General features: G+C 37.6%; 1 protein-coding gene across 4 annotated transcripts in view; it reads right to left on the reverse strand.

Moving 5' to 3' along the window:
• LOC127421162 (ephrin type-A receptor 7-like) overlaps positions 1–24,028 on the reverse strand; it is a 210,827-nt gene that overhangs the window by 25,050 nt on the left and 161,749 nt on the right. For 3 of the 4 annotated variants that reach the window (XM_051663970.1, XM_051663971.1, XM_051663968.1), the window contains exons 6-10: positions 16,257–16,384; positions 15,734–16,013; positions 14,596–14,704; positions 6,633–6,740; positions 5,601–5,656 (exon numbers count right to left, since the gene is read on the reverse strand). In XM_051663970.1, the coding sequence (XP_051519930.1) occupies positions 5,601–5,656; positions 6,633–6,740; positions 14,596–14,704; positions 15,734–16,013; positions 16,257–16,384 (681 nt within the window). The remainder of the gene's footprint in view (positions 1–5,600; positions 5,657–6,632; positions 6,741–14,595; positions 14,705–15,733; positions 16,014–16,256; positions 16,385–24,028) is intronic. The other variant, XM_051663972.1, reaches the window with a different exon arrangement.

The following is a 24,028-nucleotide window of genomic DNA, read 5'->3' on the forward strand; positions in this document are numbered from 1 at the left end:
TTTTAAGATCATGAGAAACATTTCAGTCAAGTGTTTCAAAACTTTTGACCGGTCGTGTAAATATATAAATATATATATATATATATATATATATATATATATATATATATATATATATATATATATATATCATAAATCAGTATTAGTATTTGGTATAGAATGTCCTTCTTTTGCTTTAATGACAACATGCACTTGGGCTTGCATGGCATGGAATTCTGACATTGAATCTTGTGTGCTTCAATGGAAGCAAGGGAATCTGACCTTTCAGTTAACACAGTCAATATCACAAATTTGCTTACATTTAATTAGTGATCAAGAAATAGTGCAGAATTTTTGCAAACATATTTACTTTTTTATTCACATTATAACTTTTCTTTGTTTTACATCTTTCAAAGACTAAAAAATGAAAGACTTTTGGACTCTGCTGTACATGCATCTGTGTGTGCATAATCTGGAGTATTAAATCCACTCATATTAAACCATAATAAGTGCACAGTTGCCTGGTACTACACACACACAAAAGCAGGAAGCCTCAGCGATGGTATAATGACAACTAAGCACTGATCCCTACCAGTGTTTCTAGGTCATCCAAAAATACGCTTATAAAACAAACAGCATGCGCTAGCAGGGTGAGATACAGTGAGTCCTTTTAGAAGCAAGTTGTGTAATGGATGAAAGTACAAATCTGTTAAACAAATGGTGGTAGGACACACAAAGATCATGCATGTTGGGTCAGCAGAGAACAGAGCCCAGGTTGAAATGAGAGCAAAAGAAAGATCATCTTATTGCTCATGATTTGCGATGATATTGATGGGATTTGTTTCTTGAAAAAAATATATTGGAGAGGCCAGGGCAGTTGTTACAAGGGCTCAGTAACTGTACGGTCTTGAGTCAAAACACAAATAAAACAAATGTTTTTGCTGGCCTAAACAACAACTGGACTTGTTTGTTACTTTTTACACAATGGCAACATCTGGCCAGAGTTTGATGATACTTTGAAAGAAAAGAGGGATAACTAGGTGTCACATACACTATACAGCTGTTTCTTATTTTATTTCATATTTTGAGGGGTATTTTTGCCACTTTAATTGAACAGACAATAAAGAGGAGACAAGATACTAATGGAGAGTGAGAGGGGAAATGGGATTGGGGCATGACACAGGCTGGATTCAAACTCCTGCATCTGCCACATGAGCACACTGACAACATGCATGAAGCATGCGCTCTAACTGCTAGGCCATGGCTCGGATATACAGTATAGCTGTTTTTGGCTGAGGTCAATATAATTTTCACACAAAGTTTTCACAACATCAACAACTCAATCGGGCAAGAATTGCAAAAGAACAAAACTACATTGCACAAAACTAAATTGTTCATACTATAATCAATTAAGTTTGGCTACAGACACCAATTCCCCAGGTCTTGAGGCATAAAGACTTTTTAAACACAGACCGTGATGCACTATGTTTATTTGTGGGCAAGATTATAGTAGCACGGTTGGTTACGTCATTGTTCGGCAATAGTAGCATAGTTGGTTACGTCATTGATCAGTTATTGTAGCATTGTCGGTTGCGTCATTGGTTATGTCAAAAAATCCCCACACCATGGTACAATGATCAAACTCATGCTCTCAAGAGAGCAGCTCGGAAAATAGTGGAAAATACAAAATTACAGGTATTTCACGGTGCATGGAATGATAGTGTCTGTAGCTACAGACAGGCACTACAATACTTTTAGGCAGCATACCTAAAATCATTTCTGCAGAGCTACGCGCTCACTAGAAGCCTGCGGTTGGCTAAGGAACGTCGCCTTGTTGTACCAACACAAAGAGGCACCAAAACACTTTCCCGGACTTTCGGCTTCATCACACCACTTTGGTGGAATGACCTTCCCAACTCCATCTGTGAAGCTGACTCACTTTCTGTCTTCAAAAAATGGCTAAAAACACATCTTTTCCATAAGCACTTAACCAGTCACAAAAAAATAAAAAAATATTTCCTTGTTGCACTGTAATTTGTTTTGCATGCTATTCTGATGCTACTGAAACTTTGTTTTCAATTCAAGCATTAAAAGAAATATAATAAATCAATATAGCCTACAAACAGGTGAAAGTCCCATAAGTCTATCAGGAATTTTTACGATAGGACACCATTATTTAGTTTAATAATAATAATAATAATAATAATAATAATATTATTATTATTATTATTATAAGGATACATTTATACAGCACCTTTTCAGAGCTCAAGAACTTTTAAAGAAGAACAAGAAAAAAGTTTCATTGTTTTACATAAGCGGGAATATTCTGAATATATTCTTGCTTATGTAATAATATTCCGAAACACCACAGATCACAACATTCTCTTGGATAGGCTTGAGAATTATATTAGCATTTGTGAACTTGCATTAGCATGGTTTAGGTCCTATTTAGCAGACTGCTACCACTTTATCGGTGTAAATGAGGAATTGTCAAACAGAAGTATGGAGTGCCACAGGGATCAGTTTTAGGGCCTCTGCTTTTCTCCCTATATATGCTTCCCCTGGGAGATATTATCAGGAATCATGGAATAAGTTTCCACTGTTATGCCGACGATACCCAACTTTATATTACTTCGAAACCCGACAAAATTTCACAATTCTCCAAATTAGCAGAGTGTATCAATGAAATCAAAGATTGGATGGCCAGACATTTCCTTGTACTCAATTCCGACAAAACAGAGGTACTAATTATTGGACCAAAAACCTCTAAAAATAAGCCACTAAAATATAATTTGACTCTTGATGGATGTACTGTTACGTCATCTTCTACAGCAAAGAACTTAGGTGTTATATTTAATACCAATCAGTCCTTTGTAAATCAAATTTTCAATGTTTGTAGAACAGCTCAGAAATATTGCTAAGTTACAACACATGCTCTCTTTTGCTGATGCTGAAAAACTAATTAATGCGTTCATGACCTCACGACTAGATTATTGTAATGGATTACTGGGAGGATGTCCTGCAAGTTCAATAAATAAACTTAAATTGGTTCAAAATGCATTGTATTCATATCCCAAGTTTACCAGAGCCGGCTGGATCCAGCTCTGTTCCTGCTTGGTGTTGGACTCCATTGCTACATGTCGCTGAGTGATGACGACTACCTGCAGCGAATGCCAGACAGACATCACTTCAGTCTACTACAATGGACTTCAGAAGATGAACTGATGCCAACTTCAACCGTAAGGCATGGGATACTTCATGTGCCACTGCCTGAACCTTGGACTTAGGAAGGACCTCACCGAACCTCACCGAAATGACCTGTTGGATGAACTGCGATACACCTCACTGATCTCTGCCTGCATCATCTTGGTCTAATAATGGACTACACACTTTTTAAAATGAATACACAGACTATCAATTAATTGCCAACAAAAGCCTTCATCAGCCAACTAACAAAGGACAATGCATCTATGTGTACTTCTGCAACCAGGATGGACTTCAAAGTAGGGCTGTCAATTTAACATGTTAATTTTATAAAAAATAACACATTAAAGAATTTAACGCAATTAATCATGTGCCTGGACCGTAATAAGGAAGATTCCTGAGAAATTCAAGCTTAAATTTAAATATTTAAATTTTCTCCAAGGGGCAGTAAGAGAAACTTCAGCTGTATAGGAAACGAGCAGCTTATACAGAGAACAAAACAACCCTTCAGCAGACCGCACAACATGAGCATGTGTTCTTGCATTCAAAACACAGCTTGATGGAGCAAAAATCCGAACTAAGGGATCTCTAATCCCCATGTTTTTCTAATTATTAAACTATGTTTAATTTAATACAGTGACCTAAAAATGCTATGTTTATGACACGATGCAACCAAAGTGAGACGCTCCAAAAGCATCCGTCTGACAAAGGTGTACATTGACGGGACCTTAGACAAGCCCTTATAATAAATCTCTGACTGACTGACAAATTCACTTGCAAAATGGATTGCTGTGAACTATATGCCAATGACTGGATTATGTTCAATAATATACAAATAAACAATACATTGGATTCTAAAGCTGATTTTTATATTGTCTTATCAATGCTTAACTCCTCTGCCACAATAATGTAATGCATTTTAATCTGAATATTTTTTATAATATACAGTACTGTGCAAATGTCTTAAGATGGTTATTTATATCTGCTACTTTAGAGTGTCAATAGGACATTTTATACTCCCAAACATTACTTTTGCAAATAGAATAGAATAGAAGAACAGGGAGCCCTGCAACAGATGGCATGGCCCTCACAGAGCCCCCCACTGAACATCGGGTCAGTCTGGGATTACATGAAGAGACAGAAGTAACTGAGACAGCCTAAATAAATAAAAAAAAAACTGTGGCAAATTCTCCAAGAAGCTTGGAACATCCTATCTGCCAACAACCAATAAAAACTGTGTCCAGGTGTAAGTAGGAGAATTGGTACTGTTTTGAAGGCAAATGTGTTCACACCAAATATTGATTTAGCTCTTTTTCTGTTTACTGGACTTTGTATGATGTTAATTGATTAATGAAAACTATTTATGTCATTATTTTATTTTTTAAGAAATCCTCACTTTGAAAGTTTTTCACAAGTGCCTAAGACTTTTGCACAGTACTAATATATATATATATATATATATATATATATATATATATATATATATATATATATATATATTATTTCTAAATATCTAAAGATAAATATTTATAATTATTTCATCATTATATATTGAATTGTTATTTTAGGGGCTTTCTCAGCAAATATTTATATATGCGTTTAATTGGGATTAATTTGACTAATTAATCAAGACACCATGTAATTATTTTGATTAAAAATTTAATCGATTAACAGCCCTACTTCAAAGACATTATCATTAGACTTACAGTTCAAATCTTTATTTAAACACTGGCCCTTACCAGTTACTTAGTTTACTCATTTTAAACCATGACTTGCACTACACACACACACAAAAATAATATTGGCATTATATTCATGCTGTTTAGCCAGAGGGGAACTGGCCTCCACAGTGAGTATGGTTTCTCCCAAGGTTATTTTTCTCCATTAACCAACATCTTATGGAGTTTTGTGTTCCTTGCCACAGTCGCCTTCGATTTTCTCACTGGGGTTCTAAATACAATTACTATTTACTTAATTATTTATTTTTATATACAAATTACAATCATATTTTAATCAACCTACACAATGATGACTCAAAGACTTTATAGATATTACAGTTTAATTTTCTGTTAAAGCATGATTTTCTGTAAAGCTGATTTGAAACAATGTGTGTTGTGAAAAGTGCTATACAAATAAAAATGACTTGACTAGTAGCAAAGCTAGTTACATAATTTTTAGGCTATAATAGCATAAGTGGACTTAAATGTTAAGGCACTGCCAATTTATACATCCCTAATCTCTGTTTTTCACTGATCACTCTATTCCCAACTCTGTTTTTTCCTTTCTCATTCCTTCCATCCAAATCTCTATACCTGTCAAGAGCCATATCCATTACTACCTTCTGAAATAAACCCAACAGATTGATTTGTGGAATCGATGCACATGTACAGTCTGTGCAAAAACAAAGTGATACTCACACTGGAAGTACAGCTCCTCATCTCCCTCCTGGCTGGCTTTACTGTAACCACATTGTCTGTGAGGGGAGAAAAACAAAATGATGGTTCATGAAAAACAGAGCATAAAATGATCATAAAAAGTGTGTTAAAGACAATAAAATTATAACACACAGCTGTAAGGAAACATCAAAACAGCACTTAGTGACAAATCTTGTTAATATTATTTATAAACAAGTCTGCATTGCGGCTCTTAACTAAATAAGCTTTGCTTCCTTAAGAAATAACAAATTTGCATTTCCCTTGAGCTTAAAAATACGACCCATAATTTTTGTTAAAATTATATGTTTAAGAGCAAATATGAGGTCTTAGCTAAAACTTACAGTTCACAGCGTGGAAATTAAGAGATTAAAGTTTTTTTTTTTTTTTTTTGGCACTGACGTGTCAATGCTGTAAGACTCAATATTGTATTGCCAGCTCCCTGCTGATTCCCACCCCTAGTTGAGGTGTGCTTGTGAATCGCAGCTCTTAGTGTCAGTATGAGTAGAATCAGGCCGCTGCAGGATCTGATGGTATTTGGGCGATTTTATGTTGTGGATTAGTGCGACACAGAGACATTGGGGTAAGACATGCACCACAGGAGGGATTAGAGAATAGAGACAGGGAGACATACAGCAGGGGAGAAAAAGCACTCAAAAAAATTGAAGCTGAGAAGGTTTCGGTGACTCCAGGTTATTTACTGTAGCTTGCACATTTGTCCAATAAGAAACTCGTGTGTGTGTGTGTGTGTGTGTGTGTGTGTGTGTGTGTGTGTATGTGGCAGACATCTGATTAGAGCGATTAAAGCATTCACAATCTACTCTAAGGAGGTGGAGAGACGACAGGACAGAAATAGGGACATGCAGTTAAGAGAGACTACACACAGTGGCTCTCCAGAGTCTGGGATTCAAGCTCTCTGTTAGGAAACAGAGTGGTGAGACAGACAAGAGTAGGGAAGATGGGGAGAGACGCAGCAGGGGAGGAAGGGGTAGAGGAGAAACGCAAGCATGCCTGTACCTGGGAGACAGCTGCGTGGAGGGAGGAAGAGGAGGAGGAAGAGTAGAGAAGGAGGTAGAGAGCAGCACCACGCGAGAAGGAGCTACATTGGAGGGTCTGGAGAAGCCACTAAAGGAAGAGAGGGAGGAAGGGCCTTACTACCAACAGGAAGTACCTCTAATGAGTACAGGGAAGTGCCTCAAACATTGTTTGCTCACTAATGTAAACAATTACCAACAGTATGTACTCACTAAACTGAATGCAGGAAGTGCCTCACTACCAATAGGAATTACCTTTAATGATTACAGGAAGTACCTTTGAAAATATTCCAGCCTCGGAAGGGCATTTAGAAGGGAGAACAATCATGGCCACCATGTTGAAGGGTCGTTCCAAACCGAAGGGCTCATAAATAGTTGCTTCGTAGGGCCCTTCTAAACGGGCATTTCCAGAGGGTTCAACTGATGGACACTTTGCTACTAAGTGGACTGGAACCAGACCATACGTCATATATCTGCAGGTTTGATGTAAAGTAAACCAACTGCACCTCTAAACACACTCTGGTTCTATAAAAAAAAAGTCTGTGGTTTATAAAGGCTTTTGATTATTATATTAAACTTTTTAAAACATTTAAACCCTGGCTTTCTGTTTGAAAATGGCTTTTGCTTGTGTTGTTTTCCTGTAACTTCTGTTCTTCTTATAAAGGAGTTTAAATAAAATAAATATACCCCCATGATATCCCAGGTGTGTATGATTTTCTTTCTTCAGCAGAATGCCTTTGTGCGAAGGGCAGCGGCTCCTTTGGCTTGGATAGACGATGTTAAAGTGCGTTCCGAATGACTGATATTTTTGAGCCCTACACCCTCCAACCCTCTGAAGCTTTCACTCAGGAGGGCACACCCTGTGAAGCGATTAGGGCATAGGGAGGACCCCTTCAGAGTGGAATGCACCCATTTACTCACTAAAGCGGGCACAGGAAGTGTATCACTACCAAAAGAAAGTACCTTTTATGAGTTCAGAAAGTGCCTCAGAAATTGTTTACTTACTAAATTGAGAACATTTAATGAGTACAGCAAGTACCTAAGAAAGTGTTTATTCCATGCAGGAAGTACCTTGATAAAGTGACAGCATCACTTTGTCATGCTAACCAAATTTTAACTTACTTTTGTGGGTTAAGTGATAGCCTCTCAAAAAAGACAAAGAGCCATAAAAACTGAAGAGGAGTAAAACATGAGAGCATAACTGGAGTATAAAAGTATATTGAGAGTCTAAGCTGTTTTGAAAGTCTGCCTCAATAGAAGAGGAAAGGAGAAGAGAAGGATGCAGAGGGGTAGTGAAGTTCAGAAGAAAGTCAAAAGAATGACAGATCAGTGCAGTAAGAGAGACAAAATACCACATACAGTGCATTAGAGCGTTATTGTGTATTTGTGAGTGTGTAGGTGGATGAAAACACTCAGAAGGGGATTCTTAATGTAATCTCTAGATGCCAAAATAAAAAACACAAATCAACTATAATACTTTGAGGAGCATCTCACAGATCTAAAACTTGACCCCAAAGTACCTAAGGATCAAACTTGAAGTTGCTCCTTGAATCAAACTTGAATGCTAAAGACTGTTTGGAAGATGACGACATGAGAATAATAACCTGAAATAGCTGAAAGTGAGGTTTATAAAATACAGTCATTGTAATACACTTTCATTTCTTTGTTTTCAAGAACAACAAGAATCAATAAAAGCCTTGCATTTAGTTCACATTCTTCAATTTGTAACAGAAAACAGCAAGAGAGTTCCACAATATCATAGCCTGCTTGTATGTGTGTCACATACTGCATGATCAAAATACATAGACCTTGTTCCGAATAACATACTACTATACCACTAGCACCATTTCTGCAATACTGTGCACATTAAGCAAATTTTCTGCATGCATGGAATACCCAGATGACCTACATGTGCACAAATGTGCCGTATACAAGCCAAACGCACTGCAATACACTCGACTTGACCTTTCATTACCAGTGTGATGAATGAACTGGAAACATCAGTTGTGATCCTTCTTGACCTATTTGATCTAATCAGGGCTTTTTATTTATTTATTTATTTATTTTTAAAATTAAAATTACCACTTTTTGTCAAAGATAACGGTGCCATTCTTTGAATTAAACATGTAATGTAATGTGAAAACAATCTGGTACTTTTTAATATGTTTATTGATGCATATTTATTTATGCATATTGTGTACTATTTCACATACAAAAATAAGCAGGTAGCACTGAGCCACATGCAATAAGCAGTATGCTGGTATTCCAATCCGAACACAGTCATACGCATACATTCCCCCACTGGCCCCAGACTATCCAATCGGAGACCAAGATATATTAAATGTACACGATGCAATGCTGTCTACAAATACTAATCCACTTACTGAGTGTTATTAAAGATAAAAGAGATATTATTCCTTGCAATGGAACAAAGAATTTGACCCACAATTCAAGGCACTTCTGGCCAAAATGGAACACTAAACTAAACCTTTTTTTAACCAATCTGATGTGAAAGAAACTTCTGGTAACAGAACATAAGATAATGTGGAACAAGTTTTACATAGGCACAGCTGTTGTCTGGGACAATGGCTGTTTCACAACATAGTGAGCTGCCTACCAAGACAGCATTTTTGGGCGTGAAAGACTTTTGAATTCTTAAATATATTTATGATGCCCAAGATGCTCACTAGATTTTGAAACACAACCATGATGTGTAAATTCCAGTATTGCTGATAACAACACTACAACAACAAAACTCTCTCAGGGTTTATGCCTAAATTCACTCAGCTGAGGAGTCAGCCCTTTTCTCTGTTTGTCCTAAACAATTTCACACCTGATGTATGCCTGTGTCTCTAATAAGCCTCTCGCACACATATCATTCATCAATAGAAACCACTTTATCAGAGAAGTCAATAAATCCACTATGTTCTGTGTGCTAGATGACATTCGCCTGGATTGTGTTGATGTGTGAACTGATGATAGAATTTATGGGTGCATATGAAAGTGTGTGTGTGTGTGTGTGTGTGTGTGAGAGAGAGAGATTGACAGTGGTTAGGCCAGTACTGCACTGTGTGTGGTTCAGAATGAATAAGAACCATTTCACACTGGCTCAATATAATCCATTCTCATCAGACTGATTAATGGAGAGCTATAGAAGTGTGGGCCTTCTGTCTGCCACTCCCTCCCTTGACAAGGCAACTGCATTGAGTTCCATCAAAGTATGTCACCTTTGTTTGAGTGTGTGTGTGTGTGTGTGTGTGTGTGTGCCATACCTCATATCTAGTGTACAGTTGTGGCAAAAAATATTGGTACCCTTGGTAAATATGAGAAAAGAAGGCTGTGAAAAAAAATCTGCATTGTTTATCCTTTTGATCTTTCATTCAAAAAAATTACAAAAATCAAATCTTTAATTGAAGTAAAACAATTGAAAGAGGGGAAATATCTCATTATTAAATAAATATTTATCTCCAAAACACATTGGCCACAATTATTGGCACCCCTAGAAATTCTTATGAGTAAAATATATCTGAAGTATATTCCCATTCATATTTTACATTTTTTAGTGCCTGGGTGACTAGGAACATTAAATTGTTCAGCCATGACTTACTGTTTCACAGGGGTATAAATATGAGGTAACACAAAGGCCAGATTCCCTTAATCATCAATCACAGTGGGTTAGACTAAAGGATATAATTCTGATGTGTGGCAAATGGTTGTTGAGCTTCACAAAATGGGAATTGGTTATAAGAAAATAGCCAAACCATCGAAAATGCCCATTTTCACCATCAGGGCAATAATTAAGAAGTTCCAATCAAATGGAGATCTTAAGAATCGGCCTGGAAAAGGACATGTGTCTATATTGTCTCCATGCACAGTGAGGAGGATGATTCAAGTGGCCAAAGAATCTCCAAGGATCACAGCAGAAGAACTGCAGAAATTTGTTGGGTCTTGGGGTCAGAAAGTCTAAAAAACAATTTTAAAAAAATCACCACAAGTTGTTTGGGAGGGTTTCAAGAAAAAAAAAAAAAAGCCTCTGCTGTCATCCAACAACAAGCTCAAGCATCTTCAGTTTGCCAGACACTACTGGAACTTTAAATGCGACTGGGTTCTGTGGTCATATGAAACAAAAAAAGAGCTTTTTGGCTGCAAACACCAGAGATGGGTTTGGTGCACACAGAGGTGAGGAAGTACCCAATGCCCACGGTTAAATGTGGTGCTGGATCTTTAATGTTGTGGGGCTGTTTTTCTGCCAGAGGTCCTGGACATCTTGTTCGGATACATGGCATAACGGACTCTATCAAATACCAACAGATAAAAAATCAAAACCTGGCTGCCTCTGCCAGAAAGCTTACAATGGGCCCTGGTTGGATCTTCCAGCAGGACAATGGTCCAAGACAAACATCAAAATCAACACAAAAATGGGTCACTGACCACAAAATCAAGGTTCTGCCATTGCCATCCCAGTCCCCTGACCTGAACCCCATAGACAATTTGTGGGGTGAACTGAAGAGGAGAGTCCACCAACATGGACCTCTGAATTTGAAGGATCTGTAGAGATTCTGTATGGAGGAATGGTCTCGGATCCCTTGCCAGGTGTTCTCCAACTTCATTAGGCATTATAAGAGAAGACTCAGAACTGTTATCTTGGCAAAGGGAGGTTGCAAAAATTATTGAATAAAAGGGTGCCAATAATTATGGCCAATGTGTTCTGGAGAACAATATTGATTTAATAATAAGTAATTTCCCCTGTTTCAATAGTTTTACTTTAATTAAAGGTTAGATTTTTGAATGAAAGATCAAAAGAATAAACAATGCAGATTTTTTTCACAGCCTTCTTTGCTCATATTTACTAAGGTTGCCAATATTTTTGGCCATTATATTTTATTAAGAATGACTTTCAACCATCAACTAGTCATTATTTTAGTAGTTTAGATTTTTTTGGATATTTTCTAAGTAATTCATATTTTAGTGACAAAGCTTTAATTAGCGTATTGTCCTTGTGCTGTTTGCGCGATAAAACCCTCTCAGAGTTGCGTTTTTAAATTCATCTCCTTAAAAGCAACCCCACTACATCCATATATATTGCATACGGATGTCTCCAGTCTTTACACTGCGACTCACACTGTTTTTAGAGTCATGTGCCATGAGCATTGCATTTTTAAGATGCCATATCAAGAAAAACTAGTCCAACTTTTAAAAACACATCAAGATCCCTGCATTCTATTCCATTCTGTTGGACTCCGTCCATCTATTTTTAACACAAGAATGTTTCTTATTTGAATCCTTTCAAAGAGATTTGTCCTTTCGGGGTCAGGTGAAACCTAAACCAGCCTAATTAATCAGGGCATCCCTGATTACACAACTAGTCATTCAGGAAACCCACCAACTATTTGGTTTATATTTTTTACATTTTTACATTTTTTCTGATTTAGTTTTTATATACACTGGCGGCCAAAAGTTTGGAATAATGTACAGATTTTGCTGTTTTGGAAGGAAATTGGTACTTTAATTCACCAAAGTGGCATTCAACTGATCACAAAGTATAGTCAGGACATTACTGATGTAAAAAAACAGCACCATCACTATTTGAAAATAGTAATTTTTGATCAAATCTAGACAGGGCCCATTTCCAGCAGCCATCACATCAATCCTTGAGTAATCATGCTAAATTGCTAATTTGGTACTAGAAAGTCACTTGCCATTATATCAAACACAGCTGAAAGCTATTTGGTTAATTAAATAAAGCTTACCATTGTCTTTGTGTTTGTTTTTGAGTTGCCACAGTATGCAATAGACTGGCATGTCTTAAGGTCAATATTAGGTCAAAAAAAGAAAAAAAAGAAAGTTTTCTCTAGAAACTCATCAGTCAATCACTGTTTTGAGGAATGAAGGCTATACAATGCTTGAAATTGCCAAAAAACTGAAGATTTCATACAAAGGTGTACACTACAGTCTTCAAAGACAAAGGACAACTGGCTCTAACAAGGACAGAAAGAGATGTGGAAGGCCAGATGTACAACTAAACAAGAGGATAAGTACATCAGAGTCTCTAGTTTGAGAAATAGACGCCTCACATGTCCTCAGCTGACAGCTTCATTGAATTCTACCCGCTCAACACCAGTTTCATGTACAACAGTAAAGAGAAGACTCAGGGGTGCAGGCCTTATGGGAAGAATTGCAAAGAAAAAGCCACTTTTGAAACAGAAAAACAAAAAGAAAATGTTAGAGTGGGCAAAGAAACACAGACATTGGACAACAGATAATTGGAAATCTTAACCCCATTGAGCTTTTGTGGGATCAGCTAGACTGTAAGGTGCGTGAGAAGTGCCCGACAAGACAGCTACATCTATGGCAAGTGCTACAGGAAGCGTGGGGTGAAATGTCACCTGAGTTTCTGGACAAACTGTCAGCTAGATTGCCAAGGATCTGCAAAGCTGTCATTGCTGCACGTGGAGGATTTTGTGATGAGAACTCTTTGAAGTAGTTTAAGAAGTTCTGAACATTTTTTTTCAAATTGTAATAGTAATTTTTCACATTATTAATGTCCTGACTATACACTGTGATCAGCTGAATGCCACTTTGGTGAATAAAAGTACCAATTTCTTTCCATAAGAGCAAAATCTGTACATTACTCCAAACTTTTGGCCATCAGTGTATATATATTTTTATTTATTAGATTGAAATTATTAGGAAGGAGAATGGGATCAAGACATGTGGCAGCCTACATCACTGCATGAGCATCATCATGGGTATTTGGAGCATATGGACTATACAACTTTACCACAGCTGTGACAGTATGGTTCTGTATTGTGTGGAAGAACTAGACGACTTTGCAAAAACGTACCGTATACATGTATGCATGTACTCATGTGCATATTCCATATCTGGACAGATAACAATAAGGGAGCAGAAGGCATGTCTTTCTTCGTGTTATTCACTATCATTCCCTGCTGGGAGAGTCAACCTTTACAAACACACGTGTCATATGCACATATCTCACAATCATGTAGAAACTGGATTGAGTTATTGTGCTACCCGTCAAACGATCTAACAATGGCATTGTGCATCTCTGTGAGAGTAATGAGGCTTCACGCACACCTGAGGGATGAGAGATGAGTTTGTGTGTACACATGTATGTGTGTATGAAAGATGGACTAGACTAAATCTGTTTTGATTTATCCTGATGGATGATTTCGCAGACCAAGGAAGTAGAAAAAGGCTTTCACTGATGTGACTGTCATGCTGCAGTTATATGGAGGCATAGCTGAGAAACAGACGGACAAATTCACTAAGTGGGTGCACCATTTTGTGCGATCCATCAGTGCTAAAACCAGTGTCTAATTCACTAAAAACCATCAATCCAGTTTAACCAAGCACCATCTACCTGGTAAGTCACATCGCAATGCTAGTTTTTGGGCCATGTTTGCAGTTATCTGATTTGAATAATTCCTTTAGTAAATTGTGTGCTGAAAGAACACAGACAGAACGCTATCAGTGGTCACATTTAATTCTTAGTGAATTCCCCCAAGAATGTGCAACTGTAGGGAAGTAGGGGAAAAAACTGTACATCACGAGACATCATTGGTTCTTACGTGTGTTGTGACCGATTGTGAAGCATGATGTTTGAATTGGGAATAGTTTGAAAATGCAGTAGTATGAACAAAATGTGAGAGCTATGTCAGAGGGGAACACAAAGCTATTATATGGCTTCATAAAACCTGGAATACAGGGCAAATTCATATGGACTAATTTTAAGGTGCTTTTTTGTACATTTTGGAGCTTGGAGCCACTGTTCACCATCTTCATTTTTTTTTTTTTATATATATGAAAAGAGCAGCAAAATATCTCATTGTGAATTTAAAGTTTGGAGTTTACAGGAGTACTGAATATCAAGATGATGTATGAGGACTTTGTCTTTGTAATGGGTGATAAAACATTAGTTTTACCTTCTCCAGATGAGCAGTCCAACTCCGAGAGTCAGTAACATGATGAGGGCAGCTACAGAGACCACCACGATGATCACCACGGGACTCTGCTCACTGGAGGCCAGAGCCACTGCACAAATAGCACAAAGACAAACAAAAGATACAGTTAGTATTCATGATGCAACCAGCCATTATCAAACAGCACTGGAGCTTGACAACAAGATTGATCTTTACCACGTCTTTATTTACATTAATGCTTTTTAGGATCCAGATGGGAACGCATTTTTTTTTCTGAGTAAAAATGTAACTTTCCTCAAAATGTTTTTTTTTTCTTTTTTTTCTTTTTTTAAAGGAATGGCGATATAATAAATGCACACAGCTTTAATTGATATATTTTTCACCCATCACTGAATTAACATTTTGAAAACACAATAAGTGGTCCAATGAAGACCACCAGAGTGGATGTCTGAAGACTCAATTGTAAATATATAATTTTTTACTCTGAAATCCACTCAGATTAAAAAAAATGCATCTTCTTGCTGTGGCACTATGACCCCAAGAAAGAAAAACAAAAGTTTTTTTCTAGCTGACAAATGGAAAATTCATGACTGGCTGAGTTAATCACCCGTTATGAGCACAGCAGAGCATTTCACATTTGACAAGAAAACCCAAAGAAGGAAATAAAAGCATGGTAGAGTGATACTAAAGATACTAGAATCTTTATGATATTCATTCGGTACAGTGAATTTGTAGCCAGGCACCAAACATGTCTTTGTTCTGCATATTCTGAAGCTGTTCAAGTACTTGGTGTGTTACTGTACACTGAAGGGGCAGTACTAGGTCACACGTGCAGTTCGTTTCAATGCATTCATCCAATATGAATGAATCCAGTTAAATTAAAGATGGCAGCAAGCATTTGCACTTTATAGCCATTGTTTCAATGTAAAGCCCAAATGTTGAGTGTATTAACAAAAAACTAGCAAATAAGGCACATGTCAAAACACTTTTGACAGGGTGCTGCTCAAACAGGCCCAAAAATAATTAAAACAATTAAAATATATATATATATATATATATATATATATATCTCTTTTGGGAACAACTTTGTCCACAAACTATAGCAAAGTATGTGCATACACAAACACATGCACACACTCACATTCTCCCAGCGTCTGCAGCTCCAGCGGTGTGCTGTACGCCCCGTAGTCGAGTGGTGAGGGCGACACAGCTGCCACAGGGATTGAGGAGGAAGAGGCAGATGGGGAAGAGGGGGATGAGGAGGAGGAAGAGGAAGAAAGAGGAGAGGAGGACAGGGAAGAAAGGGCAGGACTGGAGCAGGTGCGGATGAGGAAGATGTAGGTGGTGCCCGGTTTCAGGTTGTTGATGCTGATTTTGGTAGCAGCAGTCTTCACTGTGGAATAGCTCTGGTCTTTCTGGTCCTAAAGGAACACAGAAATATATCCGTAAAATAATGGGTATATTTACATGTACAACTAAATGCTGATAATTTTTTTCAGTGTTGTGGGAGTTCGTATAGACTATAATGTCTGGTAGCTACATGTTTCAAAGCAGCTACTGCAGTGGACTAAATAATTAATGAACAAAAAGGCTTGTGGGAATGCTATCTAGTGTGGTAGTTCACAGAGGTTTTATGCTTTAGTGGAGAGGTGATTTAACTGTACCTTTTCATAGTATTTGACCTCGTATTCAGTGCGGCTGCTGTTGGGATACACAACAGGTTCTCTCCAAACCAGTGTCACACTCCGCTGCTCAACCTTCTCCGCTCGCAGCTCGCTGACTTGAGAAGGTGCTACAGAGAGAGAGAGAGAGAGAGAGAGAGAGAGAGAGAGAGAGAATTATTAAAATGTGACTCTAAAATAAAGTTCTTCTGTCAGCTGCATGTGTGTGTGGTTGATTGACAGATGATAACTTCCTGAAGAGGTTGATAAAGATTTGATAAAGATGTTCTCTTGCTGTAACTGAGGTCAGATCCATCCACAATGCTGCTCAGACAAAGTTGAGGATGCACTGACTTCCAACCAACCCACATTCTGAAGACACAGACTTCAACATATGTGAGCAAACACTCAATGAGTGAGTAGGTTTACTTATCTAGAGCGGCCCCAAAGTATTTAAACATTTAAGCTACACTTAAAAATGTGTAAAGGTCTTTACATTATATTACCAAGTAGCATATTATTGTGCTATATAAAGAATACAGCACAAACACACTTTTCACGCAAAACATTCGACAAATTGAAGTTTGTTAGATTTCAAAATATAAAAAATAGATATGAATAATTTGTTTGCAATGCCATTTAGTTATTTTTTACCTACAGTAATTGCAATAACATTAGGACATTTCTAAATGTGCCTTCAGTTTCCAAATACTTTTTAGGGCCACTTTATACCAGGGGTAAAAAATCTAAAAAAAAAATAAAATAAAAACAAATTAATTTACCCCCTTCACAAGAAAAAAAAAAAACGTGTGTGTGCGCTGTATCAAAATCAGAAGAACAGGAACATTGTCCTTGTCTAACCTGGGAGGCTGTTTCCTGTTGTTTATGCTAAATGCATACTGTCTAAATTTGACAGAATGTGGTGTGTGTGTGTGTGTGTGTCTGTAGCCCCTCCTCCTCTGCTGTTCTGATTAAGAGATGATTAATGACAGCAGAACAGCTGAGAGCTGCCACTCAAAATCCCCCACCGAAGACTGACAGCTTCAATCACGTTGAAAAACTAATAATGGACGAATAAGATGTAAACTTTCACTGTGTCATACATCAACCAAGAACAAATGTGAGCCAACCCTCATTTTTCCTATAATGCTTTCTTCTACAAGTCCTTGTTTTTCTGCCTTGACAATTTTGTCCCCAAATTAGGGACCATACACAAACACACCTTTTGTGTCACTGTTTCAAGTAAATGGTGACACATAATGAAGTTATCATTTTTTGGTGCTGATCAAAGCCTGCACCTGTCCTCTTCATCTATCTGAAATTTTTAAAACAAAGGAACAGGGCTTACTATCATTCAGGCTGTTTTCATGGCCAATCAACCAGCGCTCCTCCATTTCTGATGTACAGACATCCCATGAGACATTGGCATGAGCTAAAACTAAGATACCTCAGAAAAATTATTTGATCTTAACCAAAGTGACAGTTATACTGCTCATTATAGATCATGGACAACTGTACTGTGACAAGATGTGGAAGAAGGCTGTCTATAGTGACAGCTACATGACTAGACTGTGAATAGACAGCTCAATCCTACCAGAAGTGTGACCTCTTTATATTATTTTATTTTAGAAGAGAGAGACAGAAGGAACTGAAATGACAAGCCAGATTCCAACTGGCATCATCCACTTACAGTATGTAAGTACCATCGCACAATGTGTCAAATCATATGCGCTAACCATAGGCCACAACAGACACTATAAAGGACAGAAAGTATAATACGGCAGTGTTACTATCTTTAAAGAAAACTAAAGCAAAAAGTGAAAATGTATTCGTTAGCTGAAATAACTTAAACTAAACTACCTTTTTCATAACTCCAGAACCAACATAAAATAAAAATTACCTCAAATTAAATTCAAAGTTGAAAACGGTAGTATATTATAAAAATTGAAACTTTTACAATCGCCTTCATTAAATGAAAAATCTCTCATCATTTAATCGCATTCTTCGTGCATATCACCACCTACTGGTCAGGGCAGGTCAAAGGCAGAGATTAGTAAAAAAAAAAAAAAAAGACACAAATATTGACCTGTTTCTAACCAACGCCTATCATTTCACTTCAGAAGACATGCATTGAACAACTGGAGTCGTATAGATTACTTCTATGCTGCCTTTGTGTGCTTTTTGGAGCTTCAAAGTTTTGGTCACTATTGACTTGCATTGTGAGGACCTACAGAGCTGAGATATTCTTCTAAAAATCTTCATTTGTGTTCTGCAGAAGAAAGAAAGTCATACACATCAGGGATGGCATGAGGGTGAGTAAATGATGAGAGAATTTTCATTTTTGGGGGAACTATTCCTTTAAACATGAAAATGCCACTAGACAGTGATAACACTAGTAATCCTTGAGACATTTAAGTGTTAGACATATTTAAATAATATCAGTTACTGCATTCACTTTTGCAGCCTAAAATAGTTAAATAAAAACTATGCTGAAACTAGAAAACACTGAAAAGACCATGTCCACATGAATTCTTTTTCATTTGAAAATGCATTGATTTTGCTACGTTTACACCTCTCATCCACACTGGAATGCCGATACTTTGGAAAACAAGTTAAGAAACTGAAAACTGAGCTTTGAAATGAAAATAGATTAGTGTGGAGGTGGCAAAAAACTCAAATGAACAGTCATAGAGTGAAAACTAAACCAATTTGGAATGATAAATTGAAAAAATATATACATAAATATACAAGTAAATAAAAAATTTGAAACTGTGATTACCGTGGTATAAAGAGGAGGAGGTGGGTCAACCTTAAAATGAATGGGAAACTTCACAACTCAATATGGATGTTTAAATACTTTGTATATGTGATTTTGTCATGAAAACATGCTTAAATAAGTTCTGATAAAAAAAAATAAATAAATAAAAAAATAAATAAAAATAAAAACCAATAATTGACAAATATGTGGATTTCTAACCCTAAGAGGGACATTTGAAGCACAGCACAACATTATGAGTTAGACTGAGTGTAGCATTACTCTCTCTGGCTGTTTCTCTCTACTTCTGGCTGTTGTTTCTTACACTCTGTTTAATGAATTATGTATAGAGAGCTCCAAACTACTATTCTGCCTCCCACTTGAACTTAGGAAAAAATGCACCTGCAATCATACTTAAAGAGGCCCTATTGTGCTTTTTGGGATTTTACCTTTCCTTTAGTGTGTAATATAGCTAGTTAGTGCATGTAAAAGGTCTGCAAAGTTACAAAGCACAAAGTCCACGCAAAAGGGAGTTATTCTCTCCCACAGACAACACTGCTCAAGAACTACAAGAAATGGGCTGTTTGTAGTCTAGCCATTTCTTCTGTAAAGTATCTATATCACTATGTAACACATTTGCATAATGCCCACCTAACGGCTACTTTGACCCGTCCTCAAACAAACGTAGTTATAGCAAAGGCCAGATGAGTTGTGTTAGTGTTGTCGCCATGTCGAGAAGATGCTGTTTTCTTCACTGCAAAAGCAAAACCTCTTTGTTTGGACTTCCAAAGGCAGACGATTTGAAGAATCAGTGCTTAAAATTTATTTTTACCACTATTCCTCAGCAGTACAACCACAACCAGTGCCGGGTTTTCATGTCGGTTACTCCTGAAAGATGGTACAGTTCCCACTTTGTTGGGAGAATCTGGCGCTTCAGGATCACAACCTGTAAGTATGCTTGATTATTTGTGGATTTACCTGCTACCGAGATTTCAAAAGCGGAGTTTTGTGTTGTAGCTACGGTGTACACCCAGTGCACTGCTTTTAACCTCTGCTAACCTGCTAGCTAATGTTATTGTGCATTCTTAATATAATGAATAGTGATCAAGTGTGAAGATGGATTTATTTTTACAAATGCTAATTTTACGTCTGCAATCCACGGTAGTGCTCGGCTAACTTGCTGTGTAACATTATTGTTTTGGTAGGGGTTTACTATTCAGCTGTGGGCTGGCTTTTACCTAAAACTAAAGAGGTCAATCTCAAGAGTCTTATATAATTATATATTTATTACAAGCTGTAATGTTACGGCCACTATCGGTAGTCCATGGCTAACTTGCTCACTAACTCTCTAATATATCCGGTAATGTCCAACCGGGAGTAAGCCTCTGTTCTCCGTTCATATCTTGGGCAAAAAAAAGTTAGGCTACACCCATTCTAGCAAAAGATGACTAACTTAGAGATAAACTACATGTCTTTTACTTGAAGCTTTGCTAGGTTCACAATAATCAACAGTGTACTTGTAAGAAAGCTACAAAAGTAAAACTTACCACTGTGAAACGTCCTGCTCAAGTCGTGCTTTCGAAGGTTGTTCGGATTGATCAGCTTGTTCTTCCAAACTTTCATTATCAGACTCAAACTGGTATGGCAAAAACAGACGCCACTGTTACCATAGTTACAATAGTGTTTACAGCTGTTAAGGAAGCCTGAAACTCAGTTTTGGTAAGGGGCGTTACATTTCCGACACATGCTCTACGTGGCTGACCAATCACAACAGACTAGGCCAGCTGACCAGTCAGAGCAGACTAGGCTTTTTCGAAAGGGGGGCTTCAAAGAGACAGGACCTACATCAGAGCATTTGAGCCAGAGGATGAAAATAGGTTTAACAGAAATGAAAAATAAAAATAAAAAGTATGAGAAAAATAATGTGTTTTTTGAACATTAAAGCATGTAAACCTATTGTAGTTGACCCCCAAAATAAAATCATGAACCAATAAATTAGTATAATAATAATAAGCTCAACAGACACGCACACAGAGATACACTTGCAACCGATCACTGGCAGTCTGCTTTGTGTTCCATATTGAAGCATAAAAAGGTCGGACAGCTAGACCCCCGTCTTCTACTCAAGCGCTCAAAATTCTTAAGTGTCCCGTATTCATGTGAGACATTCAATACCTTATTGCGTTGTGGTGAAAAATGATAAAAAAAAAACAAATAAAAAAAAAAACACATGAAATCCGATCTGACCGTTTAGACTAAGATTTCTCTCCCTTTTTCTCCCCTTTTCTCCCCAATTTGGCAAGCCCAATTCACAATGCGCTCTAGGTCCTCGTGGTGGCGTGGTGACTCACCTCAATCCGGGTGGCGGAGGACGAATCTTAGTTGCCTCTGTGTCTGAGACAATCAATCCACGCATCTTATCACGTGGCTTGTTGAGCACGTTACTGCAGAAACCTAGCGCGTGGTGGCTTCACGCTATTCTCCGCAGCATCCACGCACAACTCACCACACGCCCCACCGAGAGCGAGAACCACATTATAGCGACCACGAGGAGGTTAACCCAACGTGACTCTACCCACCCTAGCAACTGGGCCAATTGGCTGCTTAGGAAGCCTGACTCGACTCACTCAGCACGCCCTGGATTCGAACTTGCGACTCCAGGTGTGGTAGTCTGCATCTTTACTTGCTGAGCTACCCACAAAAATCTGATTTTAACTGGATTCTAAACCACCTACGAATGATGTTTGGATCAGGCTTGCAAAAATCTGATTTTATGTGTTTTTGTCTTGTTTGGACTACAAAAACCTAAATGGATTTTTTTCTGCCTGTGTGAACATAGCCAAAGTGGGTTATGCATTCATATTTTACCTGGATTTAAAAGTGGATTTTTTTTTGTCAACTTTTGTTACAAGGTCTCAGTCCACTTTCATTCACTGTTATTTTTTGAGGCCCAGTAAATTTACATATTTTATAATTGTAATATAATACTGAATCGTTAACTATTATCATCATTTTAATCATTACAATAGTAAAATATTTTCTATAATAATTTCTTAACTTTCATCCCTCAAGCTTTTATTTTGGTGGAAAACTTCTGTAAAGGAAAGACTTTCTGCGTGTAGTTAATATGTTCCACATTTAAACTCTGATATAATGCAAACTTATCTGTTTACAAAACATTTTGTAGAGTAACTTACAGAGTGCTTCACATTTTCAATGCACATTATAAGTGGACTGAATGTGGATTTAAAGCTAACCAAACTCAAAGGAGTTTGTGTCTAGAATGCATATATTACTGTGAGTCGCTCTAAGACCAACAAAAACACCATATTACACCGCCTTATGCATACTCTGAGTATACATGTAGTACTACCATCCACCCTTTAAATTTGAAGCACATAGTGCATGTAGTATGTAGACTATATATTTATTTAAATCGTATCCTTTTGCAGATTACACCTTCACACAGCGTACAATGTTACTTGTCACTACAGTAAAGAAGTACTTTGTATCTTTGTTAAGCAGTGGGCATGCCCTATAGACAGAGTCAGCATGGCTCCTGTGTGATTTGCACTGGAAGAGCCGTGGATTCTTTCAGCAGGGGTGTTTTAGAAACTCTGTTTGGCAAGGAGCGCTGTGCTATCAGAGCATGCAGGCAGGCAAGCATCACTCCCTCAGGATGTAGTTCTGTGAACAAGTGCGTAAGACTCTCCCTCTCTTTCGTCCTCAGTTGTCTCATTATAGTCTGTTGAATTACTCCTATTGGCGGAATTTGGCGCTGCAGTTTTTTGGCTCACACTACTGCATTGACCACATCCAGCAAATCATAGTGCTTTTATTAAAGGGATTGTTCACCTAAAAATGAAAATTCTGTCATTATTTACTCAAAGGGAGATGTTAGCTTTAGTCACCATTTAATTTCATTGTATAGAAAAAAAGATGCAATGAAAGTGAATGGTGACTGAGGCTAAAATTCCTGCTAACATCTACTTTTGGGTTCCAATGAAAAAAAGGTCTTACGGGTTTGGAACAACATGAGTAAATTATGAAAGAATTATACATTTTGGGTGAACTGTCCCTTTAAATATTACATCCACTAACCCTATTGTTGTATGTGTAAGAGAGAAGATAGACTGTAAACATCAAATACAAAGAGATTGTGTTTTCTTTTTCTATGGCCAGTTAGTGATGTTCTCTGACAAACTGGCTGTGATACTCTGCCAACAGTAATATGCCTGTTGGCAAGAGAGAAAGAAATATATTGAGAAAAAAAAAATCTGTGGTGTATGCTATACTCTGGCAGGGTGAAACGTGATCTTGCCCTCAGCAATAGCAATGGGGAGAATGACCAAATAGTCATGCATGATAACACACAAACATACACACATCACTGTGCAATATCACTGCAGACTCCCCGAGCATATGAGATGCCTTCAGGTTTGTTTTAACCTTGAAGTGACGGCAAAAGTGTGTGTGAGTGTGTATTACATTATTTACACACACACACACACACGTGGCATCCATTTCAATTTAATAATAATAATAATTCCTTACATTTATATAGCGCTTTTCTAGGCACTCAAAGCGCTTTACTACACACCACCTGTGTGCAGCATCCACCTGGATGATGCCCACCACACACTAGCTATAGGTGGAGAGGAGAGTAGAGTGATGTAGCCAATTCAGGGATGGAGATTATTAGGAAGCCATGATAGATAAGGGCCAATGGGGGAATTTGGCCAGGACACCGGGGTTATACCCCTACTCTTTACGAGAAGTGCTCTGGGATTTTTAATGACCACAGAGAGTCAGGACCTCGGTTTAACGTCTCATCCGAAAGACAGACAGTTTGCTAGATTGTAATGGAGGGCTCAGTGAGAATGAGGGATAGCATTTTTCATCAACACCATCTGCCAGCTTAAAGTAGATACTTTCAATTAAATTTCCCAGACATGGTTAAGGAGGCCAATGCTTTTCTTGCCCTTTATTTGATTGAATTCCTACATTTTCCTACACCATA

Source organism: Myxocyprinus asiaticus, chromosome 30 (assembly GCF_019703515.2).
Source record: "Myxocyprinus asiaticus isolate MX2 ecotype Aquarium Trade chromosome 30, UBuf_Myxa_2, whole genome shotgun sequence".
Lineage (NCBI taxonomy): Eukaryota > Metazoa > Chordata > Actinopteri > Cypriniformes > Catostomidae > Myxocyprinus > Myxocyprinus asiaticus.